At 36.6% G+C, this 14,174-nt stretch overlaps 1 protein-coding gene across 2 annotated transcripts; it reads right to left on the bottom strand.

Moving 5' to 3' along the window:
* Positions 1-1,448: 1,448 nt before the first annotated feature.
* On the bottom strand, positions 1,449-13,893 carry LOC145770356 (uncharacterized). 2 transcript variants are annotated; one of them, XM_082581975.1, is made up of 21 exons: positions 13,765-13,893; positions 13,114-13,306; positions 11,873-12,048; positions 11,387-11,558; positions 10,458-10,543; positions 9,757-9,894; positions 9,255-9,395; positions 8,305-8,375; positions 7,917-8,032; positions 7,435-7,583; positions 7,203-7,316; positions 6,908-7,061; positions 6,347-6,519; positions 6,005-6,127; positions 5,532-5,681; positions 5,032-5,168; positions 4,572-4,714; positions 4,136-4,343; positions 3,436-3,621; positions 3,063-3,173; positions 1,449-2,290 (listed from the first exon to the last, which is right to left on the bottom strand). In XM_082581975.1, exons 1-21 carry the CDS (start codon positions 13,848-13,850, stop codon positions 2,037-2,039), a joined length of 3,081 nt encoding a protein of 1,026 aa, XP_082438101.1. In that variant the 5' UTR covers positions 13,851-13,893; the 3' UTR covers positions 1,449-2,036. The 2 variants fall into 2 exon arrangements, with proteins under 2 accessions (XP_082438101.1, XP_082438102.1); XM_082581976.1 differs by having other exon boundaries at positions 5,032-5,144.
* Between the last annotated feature and the right edge of the window lie 281 nt (positions 13,894-14,174).

The following is a 14,174-nucleotide window of genomic DNA, read 5'->3' as shown; positions in this document are numbered from 1 at the left end:
TATCAAACAACATGTTTTCTATAACGTTCCACATTTTACTCACATCTTCAAAATAATCCAACTAATATTTTTGATATTTTGATGCTTATTTTTAAGTTTTAAATGCTTCACCAAAGTGTCCCATTCGAGCCTAACGGAAGGGAGGGGAGCAGTGGGACACTTCAGAAAAGAATTTAATGCAACCAGAAACTAGATGCAAATGAAAAACAAAGATTTTACATTGCTTTCTTTCGTGCATTTGTGTGTTACAAGCAAAGATAGGCATGATCTTGAAGATCACTTTTATTTTGGTTATCTTGATCTAAGATCACTTTTTTCGTGTGATCTTGATCATGAAGAACAATAAAATCAAGATCACTTTAAAGTTGTAGTTTACTCACTGGATAGAGGCAGTTATTTAGAACACGTACTACACCAATTAATTAATGGCAATTACTAACAACACTTTCACTGCCAAAGACATCCAGATCCGTCCATTGTGACCCAAAATGACGTAGCAATGCCCCATTTGGCACCTAATGTTGCCATTTTGTAGGCCCCCTTGCTCCTCCATAAATGCCCAAAGTTGGCCGGTTTTATGGCGTATGTTTGAATTTTATGTATTGTAGGCGCCAAACTAAAACACAACTAGTTTAATTTAGCTATAACGAGAAGATTCTCAGCAGGTAGGCCTATTGAGGCAAAACTAGCTGCACCAGTTTGACAATGATTGGGAAGTAGTCTAGTTTAGCTGTGATTAAAGTTTGGAAAGTATTTTTATCACGTCAATTACCTTTTAGGGCAGTTTTAATTACAGTTAGAATTATTAAAGTATCGGGAGTACAGATATCCTTCTTGGTCAAAAGCGCCATGAGTCAGAATCGACCGAATATTATAAGGTGAAGTATGTGAATACCATTTAACCAGGTGAAAACTGTTTTATGCTTTTACTGCTGCATAGAGATTAACTCAATCAACAAACTACTTCCTACAAAGTTTCTGTTCGAACCAAAATATAAAGGAAATTTGACATTCTTGTTGACTTCAACAAATGAAAAAAAAATGTCACTTTTGAACTACAAAATTTTGCAATCAAACTATAGGCCTACTAAGCAAAATCGACTAGTATCTTGCTTCCACACCCAAAATTACAACCATTTACATTCACCACGGTTCATGAAAATGGCAGTAGGCTACTATAGTCTCCCGCTGGTCACCGATCTACCCTAGCGTGTAGCGTTTGCTCTTTTCGCTCACCATAGGCTCAGATGATATAAATTGAGTTGTTGTTTCAGTAGCTGTCCTTTCGTTTGGTAGGTTTGATATTGATCCTGTTTGATGAATATACAAAGGCAAAAGTTGACATCTTCTTTTCTGGCGGGCTAACTAAAGCATTCACACTACTAACAAAGTCTATTGGTGGTATTTTCACCAGGCTGACATTTATTGGGAATTTTGTAAATAGCCTGAACTTTCAAATCAAAATTTATTCGGCCAGGTGGAACAAAAATCTATAAACAACGAGAAAAGAAAAATACTTTTCAAATAACACTGAAGTTACATGTAAAAACTGAATAGAGTACATATGTAAATCACAATAAAAGAGTTATTGTCATAAATTTGCAATGAAGTGATGCAAAAGCCTCAATCCGCTCTGCTGTTCAGACACAAGCAAATGACCAGAAAAGGATCAAATGAAACTGTTCCTAGGATTTATAGGATATTTGGTGAGTGAGGCCTATTTCGCTATTGGGAGGCTAGATTTTATTTACCGGAAAAAACGTTTAGCAATGAAACATGAATGTAATAGGCACTTATGCAGGACGAAAATCGGTTAAATAGGCATCAAGTCACAATTTAGAGTCTTTAGACTATTGCTGTTTTTATAGAATGGTACAGAAATTTCTGATTTAAACCCTTTTACAAAAGAAGTCAAGCATTGTAGGCTACTTTGCAATTTAAAATAAAATTGAAAACTTTTTTAATTTACAAAAGGTTTTGATTTGGAACTTTTTCAAACTTCTAACATTAGTGTGTGTTGTTGTTGTTTCTTTCAATCAAGCCATCGCTTTCAAGAATCTTTCGTAGGATATTTCATTTTTCATCTTCTTATCATAACGACTCAGTAGTTTATACAACTCGTCCGGATCCTTTAAAGCCACTCCGTAGTTAGCCAATACTTTCCGGAATGCAGATACAGACACTTTTCCGCAATCCTCTGTATCCTCACGGCGAAGTGCTCGCCCCACAGATGGAAGCTCACTGGCACCAACGCGTGGTTTGATTGTTCTTTGCACGAGGCTTTCTTTTGCTGCAATGACAAGATATGTCATAATAAAAAATATAACAAAAATAAAGTATTTTAAACCGGATATGTATAAAATATCGTCAGCGAAAATCTACAATAAGTGATTAGCAACTTTTTACCTATCTTCTATTTCTTCTGGGTTGTTTTCTATGAGGAATTGAACTATTCAAAAAATAAAGAACCCCAAATGTAAATACTAAACTCATGTTCAGAAAACGTTTCGAAAACTAAACTGTCGTCATCCTCAGTAGACTACTATAAATATCATTTCTTGCACTGAAGATGAAGACAGTATAGTTTCGAAAACGTTTGCTAAACCTGAATTTAGTATCTACAATAAATAGTCTTTATTTTTTGATTAGATTAACCAGGCGTTCCAACCTCATTGCTCCTTAAGATCGAACTCTTTATTTAAACATTTGCACCGGTTCGTGATTTCGTTTTTGTGGATTAACTTACAGTACACAAAAAAAAGTTTGAATGTAAATCAAGTACTCAGTGGTGTTTCATCTATACGGCTGCATTGGCACTGTCTGCTTTGTAAAGCGCTGAAGATCAACGCATTCTGCGATGGATACTGCGCCATATAAACACACGCATTATTATTATTATTATTATCAGGCAGAATTCTTCAGGAATACATTTCACCAGAAATGTAGCTATGTATAGTAGGCCCACAGTAGCTTATTTCATAGCAAAAACAATTTTAGTTTGAAGCAAGATGAATCAACTATAATATCAAAATCTGCCATGGCTATTTTATTCCTTCACTTACTTCCATATGAAGAAGACGAATCGAGACTGGACGGTGGGTGGCGAGCGAGAGTATTAAAGTTCCCACGATACGAGCTGAAGTTTCTCATTTCCGGGTTTGATTGACTTGGTTCTGAACATGTATGAGAATAAACGTCTGATATTAAATAAGTCTATGAGATTTTCTTAGTAATTTATGCAACGTTCTTATACGTAACTAACGTAAGATTCAAGACATAAGCTAATGAAGCCTGAAAGACTGAATCGAAGTCAAATCGAAGTATAAGTTAGCAAAATCGATTACACTCGCAACTTTTTCTCATTTTTTCACTCAAATCAACACCATTTCCTTCGATAGAATTTGGTTTGTGTATTCCTATAATTTGCTCACTCACTTTTGCTATGGTGAGTTTCATATTTTTTTCTGTGAGACTTCATCATTCCTGGAGCAACATTGACACGCTTGAATGGCGGGGTCATGGGAGCATTACGAAGAGTGATGTATTCCGGGGGTTCATGATGGGGGTGTAGATAATCGTGTTGTTTGAGAGGCTGTTTACCTCCATAAACTTTTGGATAAACTGAATGAAGTTATGAAGATAGTTTAGACTTTATGTTATTTATGATTACAGGGGAAATAATTCCTTAGACATTGATCACAGTAAAAAGACTCTGCAGACTTTGTCATTCAAGGTAGGCTAATAATACGATTGCACATGCGCAGTCTGCTTTTGTAAAACGTTGAGAACAACACGTAATTGCAGTGGACAGAACTCTATATAAAAATATTTTTTTAAATTATATATTTAAAATAAAATGAGATGGTATAATGTTTGTACGTAGGGCCAATGCTTTAAACTTCGAAGCATGAAGACAATTTCTGATACTTTTGTCCATATGATCTTGTTTTCTAATATATTGATCAATATCCTTATAGGCTTCCTTCTGTTAAATCAAAGCAAATAAACGACGTCACAAACAAACAACCATGAGCAAATGCAAAGGGAGCGTAGAACAGGGAGGATTTAAACCAATAAATTTTTATTGAAAAGGATTTAACTTTCCTTGGTAATATAATCAAACTATCTGACAAACCTCTCCGCGAATCCGAAGAGAGAAGCGGCTGTCTATCGCCACCTTGCGTTATAGATCGCTTATTTTTGGGATTCTTTACAAAATATTCCATTAATCTGAAGTAGTTGGTTTTTCCTGGAATCCTTGATTCCAACATTTCTACCAGGTAATGGAGCTCCAAATCGGTGATACTTAAATGAAGGCCACGGAGAATTTGTAGCAGTTCCTCCTGCAAAATTAGGATAAGTTTAGTTTATGGAAACATCAGCAAAACATTGGTTAATGTTCAGAGACCTGGTAGGCAGAACAGAATGTTTTCATTTGCTATTCCGCAACCCGAAAGAAATGAATTCCAAAACTTACTACAACGATCTTTTTTGCGCAATTACAAAGAGCGCTTTAATTTTAAGTACACAGCTTTGATATCATTCAATTTCACAAAACCAATCAATCCAACCTTTTCAATTCTTGATGTTCCCATAGGATCTAAGTATCGAAACTTTTTTTTCAACAAATTCCAATACGTCACAATCGGTTTGCGTATTTTTTCCAACACGTGTGTCACTATCGTGCTGTCACGTGACGATTTGTTAAACTTTCCTGCAAGAGATTCCATGACTAAATCTCATTTTAGAGGCACATATAGATATAGTGTAGGTATAGGCGGTGATAGCTTGAAATCGTAAATCACAATGTTACCAGCCATGTTTGAAATTTTGTTTGAAGAAGGCCTTCACTTTTAGACAGTAACCCATTAATTAACGATAGCCTATAAATTTTTTCAAGAAAGAAGACGCACAAGCTCACTGAATTGCCCTATTCGTACTGAATTGCCCTATTCGTGCTGTAAAATTGAGTTAGACGAACCCATCAAGTACCTTTATATTCTTCGGATCATGCTTTCTGTGAAAGCTTACCTGGTTTTGCTGATGAGTAGTAGAGCCTCATGACTTGCTGGAGTATGGTGGGTATGGAAAGTGACTCCATAGGTCGAGTTATGGGCATGCTCAGCCACAACCGGGAGAGCTCGCTAGGGGTGAGAACGAAACCGCACCTAGATTGTAAGAAACCTTTATTGGGCAATTAAACAAAAATGAACAACAACAACAACAACAACAAAAACAAAACATTAAAAACAATTTGATAATTTCACAAAGTTTGACACAATATGCTCAACAACATACAAAATAAATAAAACAAACACACTTACAAAATAACAATTTAAGCACCTTGATGTTAAATGAAGTAGTTTCAAACGTCACTAAAGATCACTAGAGAAATGCATTTACGTGAAAAAAGTGAGTGATTCTTTCAGTTTTCCTGTGACATCTTTATCACAATTTTGGCATCAACACCCACAATCATACAGTGCATGATATGGTTACATTTGACTTATTGCGCTTGAGATTTGATCTACCTGAAGAGAATATAATCAAATTTTTCTTTATCTACGCGACAAAAGTCCTCTCTCACGATGAGATCATATTCCTTCTTGAAGTTTTGAAACTTGTATAAGAACACATCCACTAAAGTTGCTTCCAATTGATCTAATGGACGGGGCTCGTGGCTAAGAAAAATTGCAACGTAAGAGAATCATCAAATTTAAGTTATGTCTCCATGTGATGCTTCGGTGCATATAATTTCATATAACAATCATCATATGATTATTACAAAATAAAGATGACTATTATACGCTGATAGTCTCATTACCGCTATGATGTCATAATTCTTCGACGACCACAAGAAAACAATCATTAAAGTCGCAAGACAACTCATCTAACAGAATTACGTTTAAACAACTTGACGACCAAGATACACAAATTTGGTAACCACAATGGTTGGTCATATACAAATTATTCTTTCCAGAGTCGAAAGTATTTTCCATCTCACCGGTGAGTGTGATCTGCTGGATCAACATCCATACTTTTCAAATAGCGATCTTTGTGTTCTTTAAGCCGACTCAGATCAGCTTCCTCTTCAATCCACGGATCCTCTGCATCCGCAGTGGCTGGTCTGTTCATAGGCTCTCATTGTTTATGTCAATTAAATTGTAACGCTTCAGTGAAATGCTATTGCAGCTCTAACGTGAATCTTTAAAAAACAACTATTTCATGCATTAACAACAAACTGATGAATTATCGAGAACCGGGGTTTACAAAGTTTTGGAACTTTTTAAGAAAGTTCTTAGAAATATAAATATTTACATTGTGTGTCATGAATAGCGAATCATACCTCAACATGACGTCAAATTTGGCGAGAAAGTCGTTGTAGTTGACGTAACCAATCTGTCCCTGGGTGGCGTTGTTTGGGGGTTTAACTAGTCGGATGTTCCCCAAAAGTTGGTCCCATGTATTGGGGGTCATTTTTATTCCAAATCTCCCCTCAATGGCAAATCGAAATTCATCCTAACAAACATTCTATTTCAATGATATTCCTTGAATGAGAAATGACTAGCAAAGTCACATGTAGGTTCAATGGTAAAATTTTCAAATGTAAAGTTTGTTGATTTTTCCATGCAAGTTTTAATTTATTTCCTTATTAAGATAGACACCCAATTAATGCACATTCCAAAGTTGGAGCTCTATTGGATTTTAACGTCATCGAATTCGATAGTAATGTTATGGATGTGATTGGCCATGTGGTAGTCTAATAGGGTTTTCACAAAACTGATGTCACTACAGAAAATCAGCTTTATTCAACGTCTAAAACTTTCATTGAATCAATGTGAAATGGGACTGAATTGCTGTATAGGACAATAAAAATACAGAATCTTTAGAATCTCTTATGTGGCACCGGTGTGAGAAATCCAGTTCCGCTGAGATCTGACTCCTTAAAAGTTGCCAGTAATCCAAGAAAGTCCTTCTGGAAGATATCGAGAAGTTTGGTTTCCAACAAGACAGCTGTGGCGCCTTCTGATGGCGTAGGTGGAGGATCAGATTCATGAAATCTACGTAAATTATGTTTTTATTTAGTGAAAAAAAAGCAATAAAAATCAGAAAAAAGCTCAATAAAGAAAACTATCTTTGTATAAAAGAATTAATCATATTTTGTTGTCATCATTGAATTTCTAATCCACATAAGAAATTACACGTGGCTCTGATTCCGCATCACTTTGTTGAGGAGTCCTCTTCCTGATCGCGTTTGAAGACGGCGGAGAAGAAGACGGTAGTTCACTGTGCCGTCGTTTCGACGAAGTCCGTTTCTAAAAAGACAAAAACAAAGCCAGGTTGAAGCAAGGAAAATTTTCCTCTCGACGCAGAATCGCTCCCAGGCAATAAAATTTATCATTTTTACATTGATTTAACGGCTTCAGACATTACCTGGCAAGGAAATGTTCTATGTTGGTTGGTTTGATATTGAAGCCCAGTAGATTAAAGACTTTACGAAGATCAGGTTTGCTGATAAGTCCACTGTTGTTCGTATCTTTCGCCTCCAATGCGCGCGTAAACTGAGCTTGGCCCTCATCAAGCTGGGTAAAAATGAAAATGGTTTTTAAAATAATTTCAAATTTTTGTTAAACAAAGAAAAGTTTACACTTTTCTGAATAATAATCGTGACAGATTTGCATATTTTCTAAGGTTTTGTAGTGCTGACGCAAGCCAGTGCTAATCCAGTCAGCAAAGCCCATCATTTTTGTATTGATTTAATGTCTGCCGAAGTCTGCCGACGTTGAATCAATGTAAAAAAGACGGGTTTTGCTGGCTAGGAAATGTTGCCCAACGAAAAGTTTTCTCTAAAAATGTACCTCTTGAGAATCAACCTCAAACGCCTAACACCTATTCAGTTGTAAAGAGGAAAGTACCTTCTTTGCTAAGAAATCTACGACGTCTCCATCAAAAAGCTTTGCAAGGGAAGTTTTTGGACGAGTTGAGACAGCCATGCCGGCGCTGGTATGGGGGCGTAGTGGCGCAACAGGCTCTGATGAAAATTACACAGTTACTGTAACATACAGGTAGAAATAAGTTTATGGGTTAACCAACTAATTTCTTCGTTTAATTATGTTTAACGGTTAAAAAAACGTTTGACCTTATCAACAGTGCCGTTTGCTTGATGTGTAGGGGTACAATCTAATCGAGATAAATCGGTTCCAACTTTACATTATTATAAATAAGAAGACTCGGATTTCCGGAAGAATTCCAGTGACAACAGACAACCTTAATTCGCCAATTCATAACTTGGAAACACCTCACCGTTGCTTTGTGATGTCTTTGGTCTTTGTCTATCCGACTGCTTGCTCTGCTGGGGCAGTCTTGTCATTGTGCTGCAATAAAGGGTCTTATGTAACAATATTAACTTGTAGGCTAATTTCATAATGTCTTTTGTGATGAAAGTAGAAAGTTATGAAAGATGCTTAGAGGCCACTTAATCTAGTTCTTTTGGGCCAATACTTGGTTAGATTGAAGGACACTTCGCATCTGGACGTTGGCTGGTTTTGAACCTTTATCCCCGGACTGACAAATTGGAAAAAGAAAGGAACTCCTATAAAGATCAATTTAATTAAATACACAACTATATGTCTAATTGTACATACTGTTTCACATTACACTTTGGTTGGTTTTGAATCTTTATCTTCGGACTGACAAAGCCTTGATTGGTTATTCCTGGTAGTTTCGCAAACTTGTAGAGGCTCTTGACGCACGGACGGACGCGAAATTTTGTTCCCACGAACTTTTTGCTACTTCGCAAAGAGTTTGTATTTATACCGTGTGAATGCAATCATTTTTCGTTAGCGTGTTTGGTTCAATGGTTTCGTCTTTTGCCTTATAATCGTACTAGATTGGTCCCTACACGCGTGTTTGCTACTCGTCGGTCGATAACAACTTGGAATCTGGTAGACTACTTTTAGCACTCTTTAAACTTTCTGCACGCGCTCATGGTCGGCCAAGATCGAGATGGGGATAAGCAAAATTTGACTCGACTCATGAAGTTTGGAAACAAAGTGTCAGTTTGACAACTTTGTGTTATCCTCGCACAACCTCGTTGTGAGGTAGTTTTAAAAATAAAGAAGATGAAAAACTAAAGTTAAGAACGACAACACAAATCACTGGGTGCCATTAGTTTTATTTCAGTTTTAAAAAGTTCTCTTCTTCAAATTTTTCTGTCACGAGTTGTTAGATTTACCTATCGCACGTTTCCATACCTCTCTAGCGACATCGGTGTTTCAGTTACACGTGTACTTCCCCCGGTAGATGTCTTTGAAAGCAACTTTCCTTCAGCTGACAAGCCAAGGTGTTTAAACAGACGACTTGTGTGAATGGCATAAGGACTCCCACCTTCCAGTCTAATCAATGATCATAATAATACTTGTTTTCATATAGTACCATATCCATTGCAGATATACGTTGCTTCTCAGCGGTTTACAAAGTTGACAATGTCATGGCAGCCGTAAAAGGCACAGCTGAGTGCATAATGGTCAAGAAACAGGTTGATGTTTATTTTGTAATGAAACAGCGATTATAGCCTAAACAAGCCGAGTGAAACTAATTCAGCCATTCCACATATTTTAACATCTACAAACAGGATAGGTATGATCAACTCACTCATACAACTGGAAAATACGTAATCATTCGTTGATGTAGGAATCTGGCAGAAATCAGCATTTATGATGAAAATATTGAAACATTTCTATTGGTTCAACCCACTTCCGTAGTATCCTTGCCACGATCTCATCAGATGACTCGACACCAAGCTTCACTAGGCACTCCCGAAGTTGACCCGGTATGACGTAGGCTCCTTCACCAAAGCACATGGGAGGGAAGAGACTTTGAAAATCAAGTTGCCTGCATGGTACAGTAAAGTAATGTGTTATATGTGATGTAATACCACTGAGCTTACAGTAATCAAAGTTAAGCAAATTATACGTGATAAAACTAAGCTGGACCAGAAAAAATGCTATAAAATAAATGATATAACCTCTGAATGAAGTATGAGAGGAGACTAACATACTCTGCATGTAAACTCTGCAAAGCATACGAGAAGAAACGTTTTACTTCAAACACTAACATTGCACCTCACCTATCATTCATTTACCGATAAACCAACCATGCATAAAGTAATCGTTTGCTCTAGACTTTTTTAATATGAAAGATAAAGCCATCGAACTATAACTTTACCCATATACTCAATAGTTAAGCGATACAAATGGCTTTCGTATATTATTTGAGAAAGTTTGTTGAAAAAACACAATTATAGCCTATAGCTCCGCTGAAGATAATCAAAAAGAAAACTTCAGTGCCCATTAGAACTTAATGCATGAAAAGCCTTTTCAAGCAAGTCTGTTGTGTTAATGAAAATTCTTGCATTGAGAGCTCTCTCAATCAGCGAAGTTGCGCTAACAACTTACCCTGTTGCTGCCATTGCTTTGAAGGCTTCCCATGATTGGTTGGCTGTGGATTCGGGGTTTGTTCTGATTGGTCGACGGTGCTTGTCCTGTAATTGTTGTACAATATACGTCAACAACGATGACGACATAAACTACGCTAGCGAGACATCAACTTAGCTTCAATCAGAGGAGTATTGTTTGCGGTGTAGAGAAATGAATGGATAATAATAGATGTTGGACGGCAAATTTAATGTTGATAAGTTCATTAGAAAGTCTAAGGCCCCACGATAACAATTCTCAATGTGGCATCCAGCAACCGACTGGGTTGTCACGACCAATTGACCAAACAATTAAATTCTGGGTGCAAAACTAAAACTTTTTAATAGAATTCCTCATTTATCCAACTGAAAGCATTCCATGTCAACCGGTGGCGTACACGCGAAGGAATATCATAAATCCCCGTTGAACGCGTTATCCGTTCTTTTGGCGGAGTAATTTTTCATTACTGTTTTGAGTGCTTTTTAATTACGTATTATTTTATTTTTCTTAATGTTACCTCATTATTTATCACTGAACGGACTGTTCTTTTTCATTATTTCACCATTAGGTTTCAAAACATTGGTTCAAGTTTAATCGGACCACCCGCTCAACCAGGTTGATTGAAGAGTACCAACAGTGTTGCCACGCATAATGCCATTGGCCAACGCAACTGTTGAGATGGCGCTCCCACTCTCTTTACTTGCTTGTTATGTTCAGGTGCGGTTCAGGTTGATAATCTTATTTGTCTGAAGTAGGAAGCTTAATTCATTTGTTTATATTTATTTAGATGTTCCATTTAGTTTGTTAAAGCTAATAAAAGCTTGTAATAAAGTATGTATTAGTTCACGACAGTCATTGATGTTACATAATTGTAATTGTTGTTAAGTTTCAACGCCACAATCAACTCTTACCGAGTTCGAACGCGGAGTCGCTGTGGCCATGTGGCTTGGGGCAGAATTGAGGGGCTGGGAATGGAAAGATGACCTCAATACTGGCTCAGCAACGTCATCGTGAGATGGAGGGTGGCGGAAATAAGAAATTAAGTCCTCAAAGGAAATGAGATTTTTCTTGTCAAGACCAAGTCTGTAATATAATGCAACATTTGTGTAGTTACTCGCATATGATGCAACTATCATTTACAAGCCATGACACACTTCTGATCGGAATCATTATGCTCTGTTTGTTGCAACTGTTCAAAAACACTGAAATCCTCTATTTTCTTCTAAAAGTTAAACGATTTTATCTACTGTACACAAAATATGATACTTTTTACCACTTTGTTTTTTATTATGATTTTATTTGAGTCACACTTTTGTCTAATTTTTTAGCATTTTCTTAATATTTAATGTTTTTTTGTTTTAACACATTCTTGGTGTGTTTTTATTTTTATCTCTCACCTTCTAATGACGTGACTTATCTTCCTCGTCGACAAGTAGCCACAGAGATGCCAGAGGATTCTAGAAAACGCTTCCTTTGTTATGTTTCCTTCTCCTTTTGGATCATTTGACCGAAACAATTTTCTAACAGCGTGAAAGTTCCCGGAGCGAAGTTTTTCTTCCAATACAGCCATGATCTGAAATTGTAACAACCCGTGACAAATAGCCTACAGGCCTATATATTTATTACATAACCTATATTATTACAACATAAGCATTCCCAAGAAATATAGTCATTGTAACAAACGTTATATACATACTGAGCATGACGTTAAAACTGTAACTGGTAGGAAACGCTCAGGTGGGAGAATTGGATTATGGGAAATATGGAGTTACTCCTTAGTTTTCAATTACTGCCATTTCTGCTCTGGCCTATACCAGTAGCAACTGTCAGGGCCTCAGCTTTGGGTGAAGTAGCACTATTAGGCATATCAATCAATCTAAAACCTGTGTATGTGGCAAACTCTACGGACAAAAAATCATTGGATGTAGTTCAACGGATAGAAATACACCACCCAGGCACCACCCACAAAATGAAGACCCACAAAATGAAGACCCATCAAATGAACAAGAAATTGACAAATGAAAACAGCTATTTCTTGGAATATTTACTTGTTTGTTGCCAATTTTAATGTTGAAGCTACAAGCGTGCTACAAACTATCTTGAGTAGCCTACATAGATCGACTGTTCCTTCACAATGACATAGAGAAAACTTTCTTATTGTGTAATAGATAGTCTGCGATGTCAATGGTTTCTGTTTACAGCAAACAATTTAAATGGAACAATAAAAGAGCTCTTTCATTGTGACGCAACCACGCGATCCTTGAGGCTTAATAAATTTTGTGAAATCGATTACCACTTAATGGTTTGCAATGTAAGTTTTTATTCATGTCATTCCTATGTCTTGAAATGAATTTTACTTGTTTGATGAAATAAGTTTACAGGTAGCAAAGATAAATGACCACTTCGCCACTTGAGTATGGTCATTTTTCATTAAATGTGTTTAGTTTGCTTGCACTGTTTGTGTGTTTGGATGGCTACTACATCTGAGACGCATTATCAACATTGTCTAACATTCACACTTGAAAAACGGTCGGTCAGAAAAGTAATTAATTAATTTTTTCACCTTCTATTTACTGGAAACTTTTAACTTGATTAGGGTAAAACCTAAAAATATTAAAACCTAACTATTATAGCCTACTTCTTCAGTTGAAATTCGTCTGCTATCATGTGATGTGGAGCATCGCGAGATGACACTGGTTTCCCTGACCGATGCAGGAATCGAACCTACGACACTCTGAGACCTTTGATGATCGACTGGTTGTGGCGAGGGGGAGCCAAATGACCAATCCACTGAGGAGGCATGTTCAGAGGGCCCCCCTTCTTGCACACGCCTGCAATGAAAGGTATACGTTTCAAGAAACAGAGATTGTCACAATAACGTTTGTCTTGGTTTCTTTCTAAATGCCTGAAGTATTTCTGTAAACTTACGTTTATTTGTGTTTCAAACTTCCAAAGCATAAACCAAAAATAGTATACGTACGAACATTACGAAGTTAAAACTAAAAAAAAATATTGAGGTTTGCAAAGATTTTTGTTCATCAGTCAGAGCTGAATAATAAGACACTTAAACCATTCAGGTATGGTAGCAAGTTTTCATTACTTCTTCAACCACGCTTTCAAGTTTTACAAATGAATATGTTTAAACCATAGTGACATGAGCTCAACTTCATAGAACTCTTTTGAGGTTTGTTAATTTTTTTGAAACATTTGTTCGTTTATGGAATCAAACAAATGTTTTGCTTGTGTTGTGTTGATGTCTTCAAACGTTGCAACAACGATACAAACTTACCCAGACACGCAAAGACCTTCTCTGCTCCCTAACCGGGAAAGGGGATGAGAGATTGTTGGAAACTTTCGGGAGGGATTGGGAGACATATTACCTAATCTATCTAGGCTAAACACGTCAACCCATCTACTCCTTATGGAAACAAGGTTAGATTATTGAGGTATCCCTTTCCATTCATACAAACCGCTGCTTGATCTAACACGGACAAATGGTATTTTTTAATATAAATTTTTAAACAAGAGCAACTACAGTATTAGACAAATAGATAAACTACAAACTTGTAAATTTTCTGTTGAAAATTATATTTGTATAAAATGTAAAATCTTTATTCTGAGATTGCGTTGCCTGTAAGTGTTCATTAACGCCGCCAAGTGTGATGTATGAGGTTAAAACATATTAGTTCAGTTTGTCAA

The sequence above is a fragment of the Aplidium turbinatum genome, chromosome 5, assembly GCF_918807975.1.
Source record: "Aplidium turbinatum chromosome 5, kaAplTurb1.1, whole genome shotgun sequence".
Classification (NCBI taxonomy): Eukaryota; Metazoa; Chordata; class Ascidiacea; order Aplousobranchia; family Polyclinidae; genus Aplidium; species Aplidium turbinatum.
Note: the sequence above shows the minus strand (reverse complement) of the source record. Positions and strands in the feature narration are given on the sequence as shown.

What these genes read in the sequence shown, in the direction of transcription:
- LOC145770356 (XM_082581975.1), bottom strand. Translation starts at nt 13,850, where the DNA reads ATGTCTCCCAATCCCTCCCGAAAGTTTCCAACAATCTCTCATCCCCTT. An exon ending in GAAGGTCTTTGCGTGTCTGG is followed by an intron (nt 13,307 to 13,764) that starts GTAAGTTTGTAT and finishes CTTTCATTGCAG; the next exon opens with GCGTGTGCAAGAAGGGGGGC. An exon ending in ATAAGTCACGTCATTAGAAG is followed by an intron (nt 11,559 to 11,872) that starts GTGAGAGATAAA and finishes ATTATATTACAG; the next exon opens with ACTTGGTCTTGACAAGAAAA.